Raw genomic sequence first — 12938 nt, 5'->3', positions numbered from 1 at the left:
GCATACTGATGAAGGTATCTTATTACCGGGGAATTTTTGTTAAGAGCTCTGACAGTCGGTCTGAATGTGAACACACATTGCTTGTGGTACGGTTTTGGAAACATAAGGAGTGTATCTTTCATACCAGCGAGGCATCGTTTTCAAAAAACAAAAGGTTAAATTATTACACACTTTTATAGGGTTAGGGTTAGCGTACAATATTCCCTGCCATTTTGGGTGCCACGTCACTCACCTGTTTCTGCATATGCAGAAATGTGCATATTCTGCGGTCAGAACCAGCCCTAACTGGATGAAAGCACCAGGGAATTTTACCCTGGTGCCAACATTGCCTTTGTTATTTCCTTACTTACAATAACTTTGCACAAGTTTGTGTTCATGCAACACTAAGTACCTTATCATAATGCATATTGTGTTATGTTGTTTTTTACTTTAGCACACCGAGTTGGTATTTTTGCTAGCCAATTGATTTGCACTTGGCGGCCTCATGTCCAGCAATTTGTATATGTATAGAGATTTGTAATTTGTTGTAACTGCCTACACATGAGTTCTTATTTACCACAAGGTATTATTTCTATAACCTTGGGGTATGTGCTAATGTACATTCCTCCACTAGTTCTTTAGCTATAATCTGTATGCTAGTGAAGTTTGGGATTTGCTTGCTTGTACTACTAAAAGCATCCGCATTCTTCCGAGCCAAAACAGGTCAAAATAATTTGTTAGTTTTGGACTTCGGTGAGGGTTCTTTCGGCTGTTCGAGCACACAAAATAGCATTAATCTCTGTTTGTGTCCGGTTATTGAGTAGACTAAAGTAGCTGCACTAGCAAGTGAAAGGTAAACGAAGAAGAAAAAAATACAACAAAATATAGCTAGCCATCTCTGCTTCTTCTCCCAAAAAATATAAGAAATGTATTTGTTCAAAACTGTTCAACTATTGTCTTTCTCTCTTTGAGTTAACTACTCAAAACACTTTATGCACTGCAGTGCTAGCTAGCTGTAGCTTATTCTTTCAGTACTAGATTCATTGTCTGATCCTTTGATTGGATGGACAACATGTCAGTTCATGCTGCAAGAGCTCTGATGGGTTGGAGGACGTCCTCCGGAAGTCGTCTCAATTACTGTGTAAGTCTATGGAAGGGAGTGAGAACCATGAGCCTCCTAGGTTTTGTATTGAAGTCTATATACCCAGAGGACAGAAAATAGCTGTCCTTTGGCTACACCATGGAGCTAACCTAGAGAGTGCTGTTGAGCTACTATAGACCTTCATAGCAAAACAGTGTTTTAATCAGTTTTTTTTGTAGACATGTGAATAGATTTAGTATAGTGTCATACATTTTTTTGTTTTTTAATGTTTCACTATTTATTTTTCTTCTGAAATTCACTGAGTAGGATGGTCATCTCTTCCTCCTCTTAGGAGCATCCACTAGTGTACAGGAAGTGCATGTTTTGCGTTTGTGAAATGATTTTGAAGTGATTTGAAAGTAAAGGGCTTTATGTTTCTAGAACCAATTGATAATCGAGTCACGTTTAGATGGCGTATTTGGCTGTTTTGGCTGCCAGAGCAAGTCTACCTCTGAAAATAACATAAGGTCCTCACCCTTGTTACAGGCTTTGGTTTTCAATTTCGAGGTTGGTTATATTTGGGTGTGGACGTGCACTGACTGGAGTCATCTTCGTTGCTCAGGATGTTACACCTGGCCCCTCGTTAGTCAGTTGTTAGTTTCACCGGTGCTGGCACAGGTGATATTTAAGAGCTGCAGAACCAATGCTCTAGTTGGCATGAGAGCTGTTGAACGACTGTTGTTTAGCACTCCCTCTAAGTTGTGAAACCAATCCTTTTATTTTGTGTCACCTGTTTTGTTTGCACTCCCTTACCTGTTGTGGGTTTTCTTTTCCTTTAGTTTGTCTGATATCTGGCAACGCAAGTGGGCATCCATGGTGTTTAAGATCCTACTCGAGGTTGCTTTGCCAGCACCCAGTCAGGAGGAACCCCCATAGATGCCTTTCGGAACACATTTTAAAAACCCACCTGTTTCCTTCTGGTTGTCAGTGGTTCATTTTCTGTTGAGGAGCGATATTTTGGGTTTCTTATTGGGGAACGTAACAACCTTAAGATGTAATGGTAGGCTCGTCTACACTCCTTAAGAGTAAATTGTTGGGCAAGTTGTTACTATTCTTCACAGACCATTTACAAAGGTAAAGTAAAGGCACAATGACGATCATTCTCCACTTTAAATAAATAGAGATCATTTGTTGAGCAAACAAACAGGCCTACAATGTGGACACGGAAATCCTCAAGTTATGGAAGCTCTTCAAAACAAAGGAACAGTAGGTCACTAATGGTCCCAAAAGGTGAGTTACTGTACAGTATGTCTAACATTTTTACATTCTGTAACCACATAAATTAAGAGGAAAGTACATATACAGGAATGCTTTGATATACATATTTATATTGGGCAAACAATATGATACAGATGGATTCTGAGTCATGGAGTTTAAGTAAAGAATGCAGGCTATGGCTGTGATCTACTACTACTGATCTCCAGCACTAACATCCAATCACTGCATCACTTGTCTGTAGAAAACATATCCAGGCTCTGTTTCTTTCATTCATCTCCATTTGTTTACAGTGCACCATGGTAAAGCCTAAGCTCATCAAAAGTGAGCATTTATGTTTGCTGAGAATCAACAATAGCTTTGTCCACACACAGATGTTAATACAACAGGCCTAGCGATGCTCACGCACTGATCTTCTCTGCATAACAGCGGTGACTCTGTGACAACCGATGCATTTGAGTCTGGACCAAGCCTTGTTCAATATTTGCCAATGTCTTAGAGCTCAGGCACACATGAAAGAAGCACCAGCTTGGCAACCAGTTAAAAGCGAGGACTTGGGGCCCAGAGTGGGCAAGCCCCTGTTGCAGGTGGCCTGTTGCCCTCTATCTCAAACAGTCCAAAATCCTGCCTGGTTACTTTATACATGCACACTGGACCTCTTCCAGTACCATGCACAGGTGGCCCAGAACACTGAACCCCAAAAACATGCACTAGTGGAACACTAAAGGTATATAAGCTGTTAGAGGACAGAGATTAGTAGGACCATGAAAGATGGCCTGTAACACAGCACTTTCAAGTGGCATTGGTCCATTCAAGGGGACAAAATGCACTCAATCAGAGTTGTCTTCTGCGCTCTTACGGCGAAGTCTACAACAACGCAATACATTGAATGTGCTGAAGATACATTTTTAGATTGCTTGTACATTTTATTCATACCTTTTTTGGAAGTACATACTGGCCAAACGGTAATAAATGAAGACGGTTTCTCAGCGAAACCTCATATTTGGTGAGTAACGAATGCATTTTGACATAACACTTGCAGAGCTTTCGAATGGGAGTTTGAATCTGAGCTTCCTGGGCGTTAGAGAGGAGACACGTCATACACTTTTCAGTTTGCTAGCAACTGGAATGAGCTGCAACAAACACTCAAACTGGACAGTTTTATCACCATCTCTTCATTCAAAGACTCAATCATGGACACTTACTGACAGTTGTGGCTGCTTTGTGTGATGTATTGTTGTCTCTACCTTCTTGCTGTTGTCTGTGCCCAATAATGTTTGTACTATGTTTTGTGTTGCTACCATTTTGTGTTGCTACCATTTTGTGTTGCTACCATGCTGTGTTGCTACCATGCTGTGTTGTCATGGGTTGCTGCCTTGCTATGTTGTTGTCTTAGGTCTCTCTTTATGTAGTGTTGTCTCTCGTCATGATGTGTGTTTTGTCCTATATTTATATATATTTTTTATTTTATTTTTTATCCCAGCCCCTGTCCCCGCAGGAGGGCTTTTGCCTTTTGGTAGGCCGTCACTGTAATTAAGAATTTGTTCTTAACTGACTTGCCTAGTTAAATAAAGGTTAAATAAAAAAACAAAAAATACTCTACGTCGACATCTCTAACGCACAGATAATGGGGCGTATAGACACATGCTCCAACGTAACATAGCAAGAACGGTTGCTAAGTGCATCATCTTCAATGCATGGGAAATATGCATCGTTAAAACACTCTTATCGCTATATGGAAACCTGGAACTGGTGTGGCCTGTTAGACCCTGTGGTTGCTCTCCACCATTCGTCAAACCTGTCTGGAAGCAAGAGCATGTATTTCTAAGTACCTTCACAAAGGACATCCTTATTTTCACCATATTATTGTCTGATGGCAGTCCACTGACTGAGCACCGATGACCTCTCCGTCTGGGTAGAATTCCGCCTCCGCCTATCTTAATTGAGAATGAATGGGAAACTCTGCTGCCACTTCCTGTCTGGAAAGCCCTTTACTTAGGTCTTAGGGCTTATTGTTTTTTTGCTCCAGAGTCCAATGGTGGCAAGCTTGACACCATTCCAGTCGACGCTTGGCACTGCGCATGGTGACCTTAGGCTTGTGTGTGGCTGCTCGGTCCAGGAATCCCATTTCATGAAGCTCCCGACGGACAGTTCTTGTGCTGAAGTTGCTTCCAGAAGCAGTTTGGAACTTGGTAGTGAGTGTTGCAACCAAGGACAGACGATTTTTACGCACTTCAGCACTCGGCGGTCCCGTTCTGTGAGCTTGTGTGTTCTACCACTTCGTGGCTGAGCTGTTATTGCTCCTAGACGTTTCCACTTCACAATAACATCACTTACAGTTGACCAGGGCAGCTGTAGCAGGGCAGAAATTTGATGAACTGACTTGTTGGAAAGGTGGCATCCTATGAAGGGGCCACATTGAAAGTTACTGAGCTCTTCAATAATGCCATTCTACTGCCAATGTTTGTCTATGGAGATTGCATGGCAGTGTGCTTGATGTTATACACTTGTCAACAACAGGTGTGGCTGAAATAGCTGAATCCATTACTTTGAAGGGGTGTCCACATACTTTTCTTTAGTATATTTAGTGCAGGGGTAGGTAACCTTGGTCCTGAAGTGCCGCAAGCGCTTCATGTTTTTGATTTAATCAACCTGGAAGACCAGGTGTGTTGAATTTAGGCAATCACTGAACTGATCAATTAGCTCAGTCGGTCCGGTGTTGTGCCTAGTTGGAACAAAATCCGGCAGTACCTGCAGCACTCCAGGAACAGGGTTGCGTACCCCTGATATAGTGTGTGTATATATTTTTTTTTAAGATTGAAAATGTTTCAAGTTTCCAACAATTACAAGCACATATTCCTGTTGATATTCCCCACAGTTATTACACAATGGCATGTGAATACATTTATTTTATTAACCAGTGGTGGAAAAAGTACCCAATTGTCATACTTATAAGTTACTCAAGTAAAAGTGAAAGTCACCCAGTAAAATACTACTTGAGTAAAAGTCTAAAAGTATTTGGTTTTAAATATACTTCAGTATCAAAAGTAAATGTAATTGCTAAAATATACTTCAGTATCAAAAGTAGAGGTAAAAGTATAATATATTTTTTTAAATCCATATATTAAGCAAAGCAGACGGCATAATTTTCTTATTTAAAAAATGTACGGATAGCCAGGGGCACAATCGACTCAGACATTATTTACAAAAGATGCATTTGTGTTTAGTGAGTCCGCCAGACCATAAGCAGTAGGGATGACCATGTGTTCTCTTGATAAGAGTGTGAATTTCACAATTTTCAGGTCCTGCTAAGCATTCAAAATGTAACAATTACTTTTGGTTGTCAGGGAAAATGTATGGAGTAAAAAGTACAATATTTTCTATAGGAATGTAGTGAAGTAAAAGTTGTCAAAAATATAAATAGTAAAGTACAGATGCCCCCAAAAAATACTTAAGTAGTACTTTAACTTCTCTAGGGTAGGGGGCAGTATTTTGACGTCCGAATGAAAGGCATGCCCAAATTAAACTGCCTGCTACTCAGGCTCAGAAGGTAGGATATGCATATTATTAGTGGATTTGGATAGAACACACTCTGAAGTTTCTAAAACTGTTTGAATGATGTCTGTGTATAACAGGACTCATATGGCAGGCAGAAACCTGAGAAAAATCCAACCAGGAAGTGGGAAATCTGAGGGTTGTAGTTTTTTCAAGTGATTGCCTATTGCCTACACAGTGACTTAGGTTTCATTTTGCACTTCCTAAGGCTTCCACTAGATGTCAACAGTCTTTAGAACGTTGTTTCAGGCTTTTACTGTGAATATTGAGCGAACGAGAGGGCCTGGAGTCAGATGAGTGAGGAAATGACATGAGCTCAGAGGTGCGCACTCATGTGAGTGTGAGCTGTGTTCCTTTTCTTTTCTGAAGACATTGGAATTGTCCGGTTGGAATATTACTGAAGATTTATGTTAAAAACATCCTAAAGATTGATGCTATACATCATTTGACATATTTCTACGAACGTAAATATAACTTTTTGACTTTTCGTCGTGACATTTTTGCGCGCTTCCTGCATTTGGTGTAGTGGACTGAACGCGTGAACAAAAAGGAGGTATTTGGATATAAATGGACTATATCGAACAAAACAAACATTTATTGTGGACCTGGGATCCCTGGGAGTGCATTCTGATGAAGATCATCAAAGGTAAGTGAATATTTATAATATTATTTCTGAGTTTTATTGAATCCACAAAATGGTGGGTTTGGTTTTGTGTCTGAACGCTGTACTCAGATTATTGCACAGTGTGCTTTCGCTGTAAAGTTAAAAAAAAATCTGACACAGAGGTTGCATTAAGGAGAAGTGTATCTATAATTCTTTGAATAACAGTTTAATATTTTATCAATGTTTATGATGAGTATTTCTGTAAATTGATGTGCTCATTCACCAGAAGTTTTGGGAGGCAAAACATTTCTGATCATTACACGCCAATGTAAAATGTGTTTTTTTGGATATAAATATGAACTTTATCGAACAAAACATACATGTATTGTGTAACATGAAGTCCTATGAGTGCCATCTGATGAAGATCATCAAAGGTTAGTGATTAATTTTAGCTGTATTTCTGGTTTTTGTGCCTCTCCTTGCTTGGAAAATGGCTGTGTGGTTTTTCTTGTCAAGGTGATGTCCTAACATAATCTAATGTTTTGCTTTCGCCGTAAAGCCTTTTTGAAATCGGACAACGTGGTTGGATTAACAAGAATCTTATCTTTAAAATGGGATATAATAGTTGTATGTTTGAGAAATTTGAATTATGAGATTTTTGTTGATTTGAATTTGGTGCCCTGCTATTTCACTGGCTGTTGAATAGTGTGTCCCGCAGGTGGGACGGTCACGTCCCACATACTCCAGAGAGGTTAAAGTATTTTTACTTAAGCACTTTACACCACTGCATTGTATCACCGACCTTCTGCCAAGTCACTTTCTAGCCCAAAGGCTGGCAGATGGTGGTATTGAGTCATTTCATCTTATCGTCGAAAAGGAATTTATGCAGCTGCCTATACACTCGTACTCTGTGGTGGAAAATGGTGTTTCATAAAAATGTATGCATCTTTTCCACGTTTTCTTCTGCCTTCTCACCATTAAATCGTATTAAGGAGGAAATCGACGCCTTTGCAGCCTGAATGGAGAATGCTGAATTTACGAACCGGTTCACGGGGGATATGAGTCTATAGCCAGTTACTAACATTAACCTTGGATGGTAAGATGAAATGACTCAATATCGCCATCTGCCGGCCTTTGGGCTACTCACCTTTCAGATTGTTTGTGGACTAATTTTGGACTGATCAGATTCTGTGTTGTGGGGTGTTTTCCTAATATCTTTATCCATTGAATGCTTGTGATTTTACAGGGTATATCCTGATATTGTGAAATGTATTGGCTATTTGGTATATTGGCTTTAGAGAAATATTGATTATAGGATTACATATTATTGATGAAATAGCCTACCTGTTCAGTTATAGGTGATCTGCCTAGTTTGGAGGCACTCTGCAGAAGCCAGTCATAGCTTCAGTTATTGGCTATTTCGATTATTCTTTGTTATTTTGAAAGTCTACGTAGGACAGAGTTCATCAACGTCTTGTAAATACTTGTGGATCCAGCTTACCTTCTAGCCCAAAACCTGTAAATATACAACAGCATGTTGCACCTGATTCCATCTGACTATTTATGCTTCACACACCCTGACAGTAGGGTCCTCCTATTTTACTGGTAGTATTAATGTTAGCATATGATGGCTAATAAATGTATCGATTATGGTCAGGCTATGCAGGAGTTCCAGGATATGTTTCACATCCACCTGCCAGTTAGCATTGGTACTGCTCAACTGTAGTTCAACATTCCTGCCTGTTTGTACACTGAGTATATGAAACATTAGGAACACCTTCCTAATATTGAGTTGAACCCCCACCTTTTCCCTCAGAACAGCCTCAATTGGTCAGGGCATGGACTGTACAAGGTGTTGAGCGTTCCACAGGGATGCTGGCCCACTTTGACTACAATGTTTGCAGTTCTTGTCACAAACCGGTGTGCCTGGCACCTGCTACCATACCCAGTTCAAAGGCACTTAAATATTTTGTCATGCCCATTCACACTCTGAATGGCAAACACGCACAATCCATTACTCAATTGTCTCAAATCCTTCTTTAACCCGTCTCCTCCCCTTGAAGTGGATTTAACAATTTAACATCAAAATAAGGTGACATCAATAAGGAATCATAGCTGTCACCTGATCAGTCTGTCATGGAAAGAGCAGGTGTTTTTAAGGTGTTGTATATGCAATGTATAATAGCCTGTAGTGTCTGCATGAAGGTTTTCCAAAAAGATCAATGACAATGTGAACTATTCTGTTTGAAAACGCACTTCCTGCACTTCTGTATTATGAGAGCCAACTTGTGCTGACCTTTTGTGAACATAAAATTATGCATGTAAATAATTGGGACACTTTCCTCTCCATCACTCCCATATGAAGGCACATAAAGTTAGTGGTTAAGCATACATTGAGGTGTTTAATAAAGCTGACAGTCTCTATTGTTTGGGACTTCACAGGTGGACAAAATCTAGGTAAGAGAGTTGTTCACTTCATTTTATACAGGATGAGTGAGAGAACCTAAAATACACAGTAAAAGCCAATAGTTTTACTTTTAGTGAATGTAGAATACAAATTTGTACAACAATCTCTAGCTTGGTATCTTAGTCATTCAATAAAAAGTTCACTAGAATATTTATTGTATAATGAAGATAAAACAACACATTCAAGGGAAATAAAATGCAGATTAACTTAAAATTCTCTCTTGATTTTGAAACAGTTTGTTTCACTCATGGCAACAAAGTCCAGCTTGTGCCGCCAAACGGTTTGAGCATCCAAACCGCAAACAGCTTCTTTACGTGAACTATTAACTACAACAATTACCAAACACATAGTTCTGTTTTGTAAAAGCCATAAAGCAAAGCAGTGTAGGCTTACTCTCGCAAAGCAAAGTGAAGAAAGTACTTCAAACAAAGTTCTGTTGTCTCCTTAAATCCTTTTCTTTCACATTCAATAGTTGTGCATGTTTTTACACAGCACATAGACCAAAAGAGCAAGTCTATCCCTTTACATTCTCAATACATTCCTTGTGTGAATCTGATTTCAGGGGAGTGCAGGGTGGGCAAGATTATCCAGTTTATGTACTGTAATGTATGTCAGCTTCTTTAGCTGTAGGGGTGCAGGTTTGTAGCTTTGTGAGGCTTTTCTTGATGTATAACATGAGAAATTCTTTGGGATAAGGCTATTTTCTAACCGTGCATATAAAGAGTGAACCTAGAAAAATTCCCTGATATCCTATCAAGTGCTAAAGTGTGCATGTAATTGTGTGATGAAGCTATAAAAAAGACTGCTACTGCCTTTTAAGAATAGTGTAATGGTATTATTGCTATTCTGTAACCTGAAATGTTAAATTTGATATTAATAAGTTATGTTGTGTTTGTTATGCATGTCTAAAATATTTCTGAATTGATCAAGACTGAGAAAAACAATGTGTGTTCAAAAAGGTTTACATGATTTCAAATTGATGTGCAACTGCCTATCAAGCTCCCTCACACAGTGGCACTTAAGGACTAAAGGTTAACAGTCATATTTTCATCTGCTCAGGCCCTGTAGGCACTAAGCACATAGTTCCTACTTCATCATATCCGCAAATCTTCATTCTAGTACTGAGGGTGACTATATGGGACTTGCAATAACATCTAATAGTAGACTGGACCCTTTAAGTGACATTTTGTTGGGGTCCCATCTGGACAGAGTATGAGTTGTAAACTACATAGATCACTATTGGCTTATGGCCAACTGCTATGGATCAAATGAAAGGGGTGGAGGTGGGCATGGAGAAGAAACACACAAGGGAAAATATAGCAAATATAAAGAGAGACTCCTTTTGTACAACACAATTCTCAAACAAATGTGTGCAATCCAGCAGTGTGAGATCAAGTCAATTCAGTTGCATTGTCTCTACTATGTTTTAGCTGCTGAATTCTCTGACACTTTGCCACTGTGAAGATTGGGCATAATGAAACCAGGGCCACCTGTAACAGACAATGACCTACATGCCTCTGCATGTAGGTCTGATATGCTCACACAGGCAAACATACAACAGTGAAACAGAAAATGGCTGTTTCCCCTCACCAGTACTACACCCTGTTTATGACATCATGATTTCTGGATTATTCATTTCCTACTAGTGATGGGGCATTTACAAAGGTTATTTTACGGTGCCAATTTATAAAATGGATACATTTTATACATAATCATGACTGAGATGTACATTTAGGCTATTATATTTACAACGTTTGTAACTTAGTTTACTCAATGTGAAAAAATTCACCAGAGTGATCTATCAATGGATAATTGAATTAACCATAAATAGGTTTATTGGCATGGTTCATGAAATGGCATGTCTTTCGATTGAGCTAAGCACAATCACAATGGGCGGTTTTTCAATGCTGAGATGGGACCTTGGGTTTGAAAGTTGGCAGAGTATCCAGCAGCTGCAGGTAAATAGTTAACACAATAGAAGGAACCATGTTATCCTTAGCATTGCGATATTCCTTCACAACATACGGTATGCAGGAACTTTAACCTCACAGCACTGTTATTACAATTTCCTAGGGACAGACATTCACCACTATTAAAGGGAAAATGACCCAAAAAACTATTCTCTGGAAATAAATCCACTGATTTAAAACGGTAATAACAAAATTTTAAAGAAAGCACAGTATAATTAACAAAATAGTAAATATTAACCAGTGAATACTCTACTTAATAAGGATCTCGCTGGGTAAACATGGCAGTAATCCACAAAAATATACCTTTTTCTTGAATCTGGTGATGGTACATTACATACGTACTTAGCTACACCAAGGTGATAAATATTAAAGTTGCTATTTACATAACAAAAGAAAACATTTGGCTCAAATTTAGAATTTTACAAACAGAACAGCAAGTGTTCATGGCTTTAGATATTGATTCAAGATCTGGCTTGCATGTCTTCATATTGGTTGTAACAGAGCACAGTAAAAACATAACTAGGATAAACAATTGTTTTTGAGAGAATTGCTAGGAAAACAGCTACAAAATAACAGAAATAAACATACAGTACAGCTTTGGCTTACATTACCAATGAATTGTTGGAGCAATGAGAATATTTCTTACTATTACTATGCTACCAGTTCAACTGGACGATTTCCCATTATCTTAATTTCCCATATCAGGTTATAAAATGAATATGTTATTATTGCAATATACTTTTCCTCTCTTTTAGAACTAATCACATGACTCTGAGCCATGTCCTTCCCATACATGATAGCTTTTCCTGTCTCAAACTCCACGAGAGAAATTCTAGCTCTTTCAAATTAAAAACAACTATGTTGTAGTCTCTGAGGTCGATTTTGTTTTAAAATTAGATTTCACATCGATTTGATTTAATAACTTAATAGAAGAGACAAACTGAGTCAACATTGTATGAGATTAAAGGTGTATGCGGTTACACCATCATGTTGTGAAACTTGAGCTCTAACAGTGGACGCCACAAGCAGGGGCCCTCAGCCAGTAGGCAACACTCTGACTTTCTTTGATTGTTTGCAACTTGCAACCACAACAGCAAAAACAGCAACTACAAGTAAGTGCCAGACTAGACCAGTGACTACAATAAACTAGATTGTTTCATTTTTTTTTTTCTTTGAACATCGGACTCCTGAAAACATAATCTGATTGCACCCAGTACCTGATAACGTCTGTTTGTGTACATAATTCAGTCCAACTACTTGAATGCTCTTCTTATTCATGTGAGACGTATTTAATTTAGATATGTCCTTTAATTGTATTTGCCATTCTCCTTCTTACAAAATGAAATGGAGTTAAATAATAATGTTAACTATAAGGACCTTTCCTACCCCATCCATCTCTCCCCCAAGTCTACCCTCTCCCTTCCTCCCCCCTCCCCCTCCATCTGACTAGCTGGTGACTGGAGGCTTGACCAGGTGGCTCTATGTCACCCAGGTGTCCATGCGCATGCGCTTGACAGAAGGGCTCGCCCTGTTGTCCTCGGTGCCGGCCGGGGGTCTGCCCAGCCCCATGGAGGAGGAGTGGAAGTCTGGCCGGTGGTCCTCGCGGTCGCTGCCATCGTACGAGCTGCAGGAGGAGCTGAGGCTGTCCACTGGCGAGCGGCCCAGGTCCTGCCGGCCGGACGCCTGCTGCTGCTGCTGCTGCTGCTGCTGCTGATGCCGCTGCTGTTGCTGCTGGTGGAAGCCAGAGGGGGTGACGCGCTCCCGCGGAGGGGAGATGGGTTCTGACTTGATATTGATGTTTTGGCTGGTGTTGATAGAGAGGTTGGAGCCCTGAGGTAGGTGACCACCACCCCTGTGAGAGAAACAGCACGGGCTCAGTGACCATTTGGAAAGTGACATAGATCAGGTTCTTGGAGTGGTGGTTGGAAAAGGGATATTTGAAGGAGTACAAGCTATGTACTTTGAATGTGTGTTCATGTGTGGGTTTCTTAATGTGTATGTGCATGT

General features: G+C 39.7%; 1 protein-coding gene across 7 annotated transcripts in view; it reads right to left on the bottom strand.

Moving 5' to 3' along the window:
- Positions 1-8880: 8880 nt before the first annotated feature.
- LOC115151980 (myocyte-specific enhancer factor 2A) overlaps positions 8881-12938 on the bottom strand; it is a 130918-nt gene continuing 126860 nt past the window's right edge. For all 7 annotated transcript variants that reach the window (XM_029696371.1, XM_029696372.1, XM_029696373.1 and 4 more), the window contains one exon: positions 8881-12783. In XM_029696371.1, the coding sequence (XP_029552231.1) occupies positions 12411-12783 (373 nt within the window). In that variant the 3' untranslated portion in view covers positions 8881-12410. The remainder of the gene's footprint in view (positions 12784-12938) is intronic.

This window comes from Salmo trutta, chromosome 17 (genome assembly GCF_901001165.1).
Source record: "Salmo trutta chromosome 17, fSalTru1.1, whole genome shotgun sequence".
In the NCBI taxonomy this organism is placed as follows: domain Eukaryota; kingdom Metazoa; phylum Chordata; class Actinopteri; order Salmoniformes; family Salmonidae; genus Salmo; species Salmo trutta.
The sequence above is the reverse complement of the archived record's forward strand: the minus strand, read 5'-3'. Positions and strand labels throughout refer to the sequence as shown.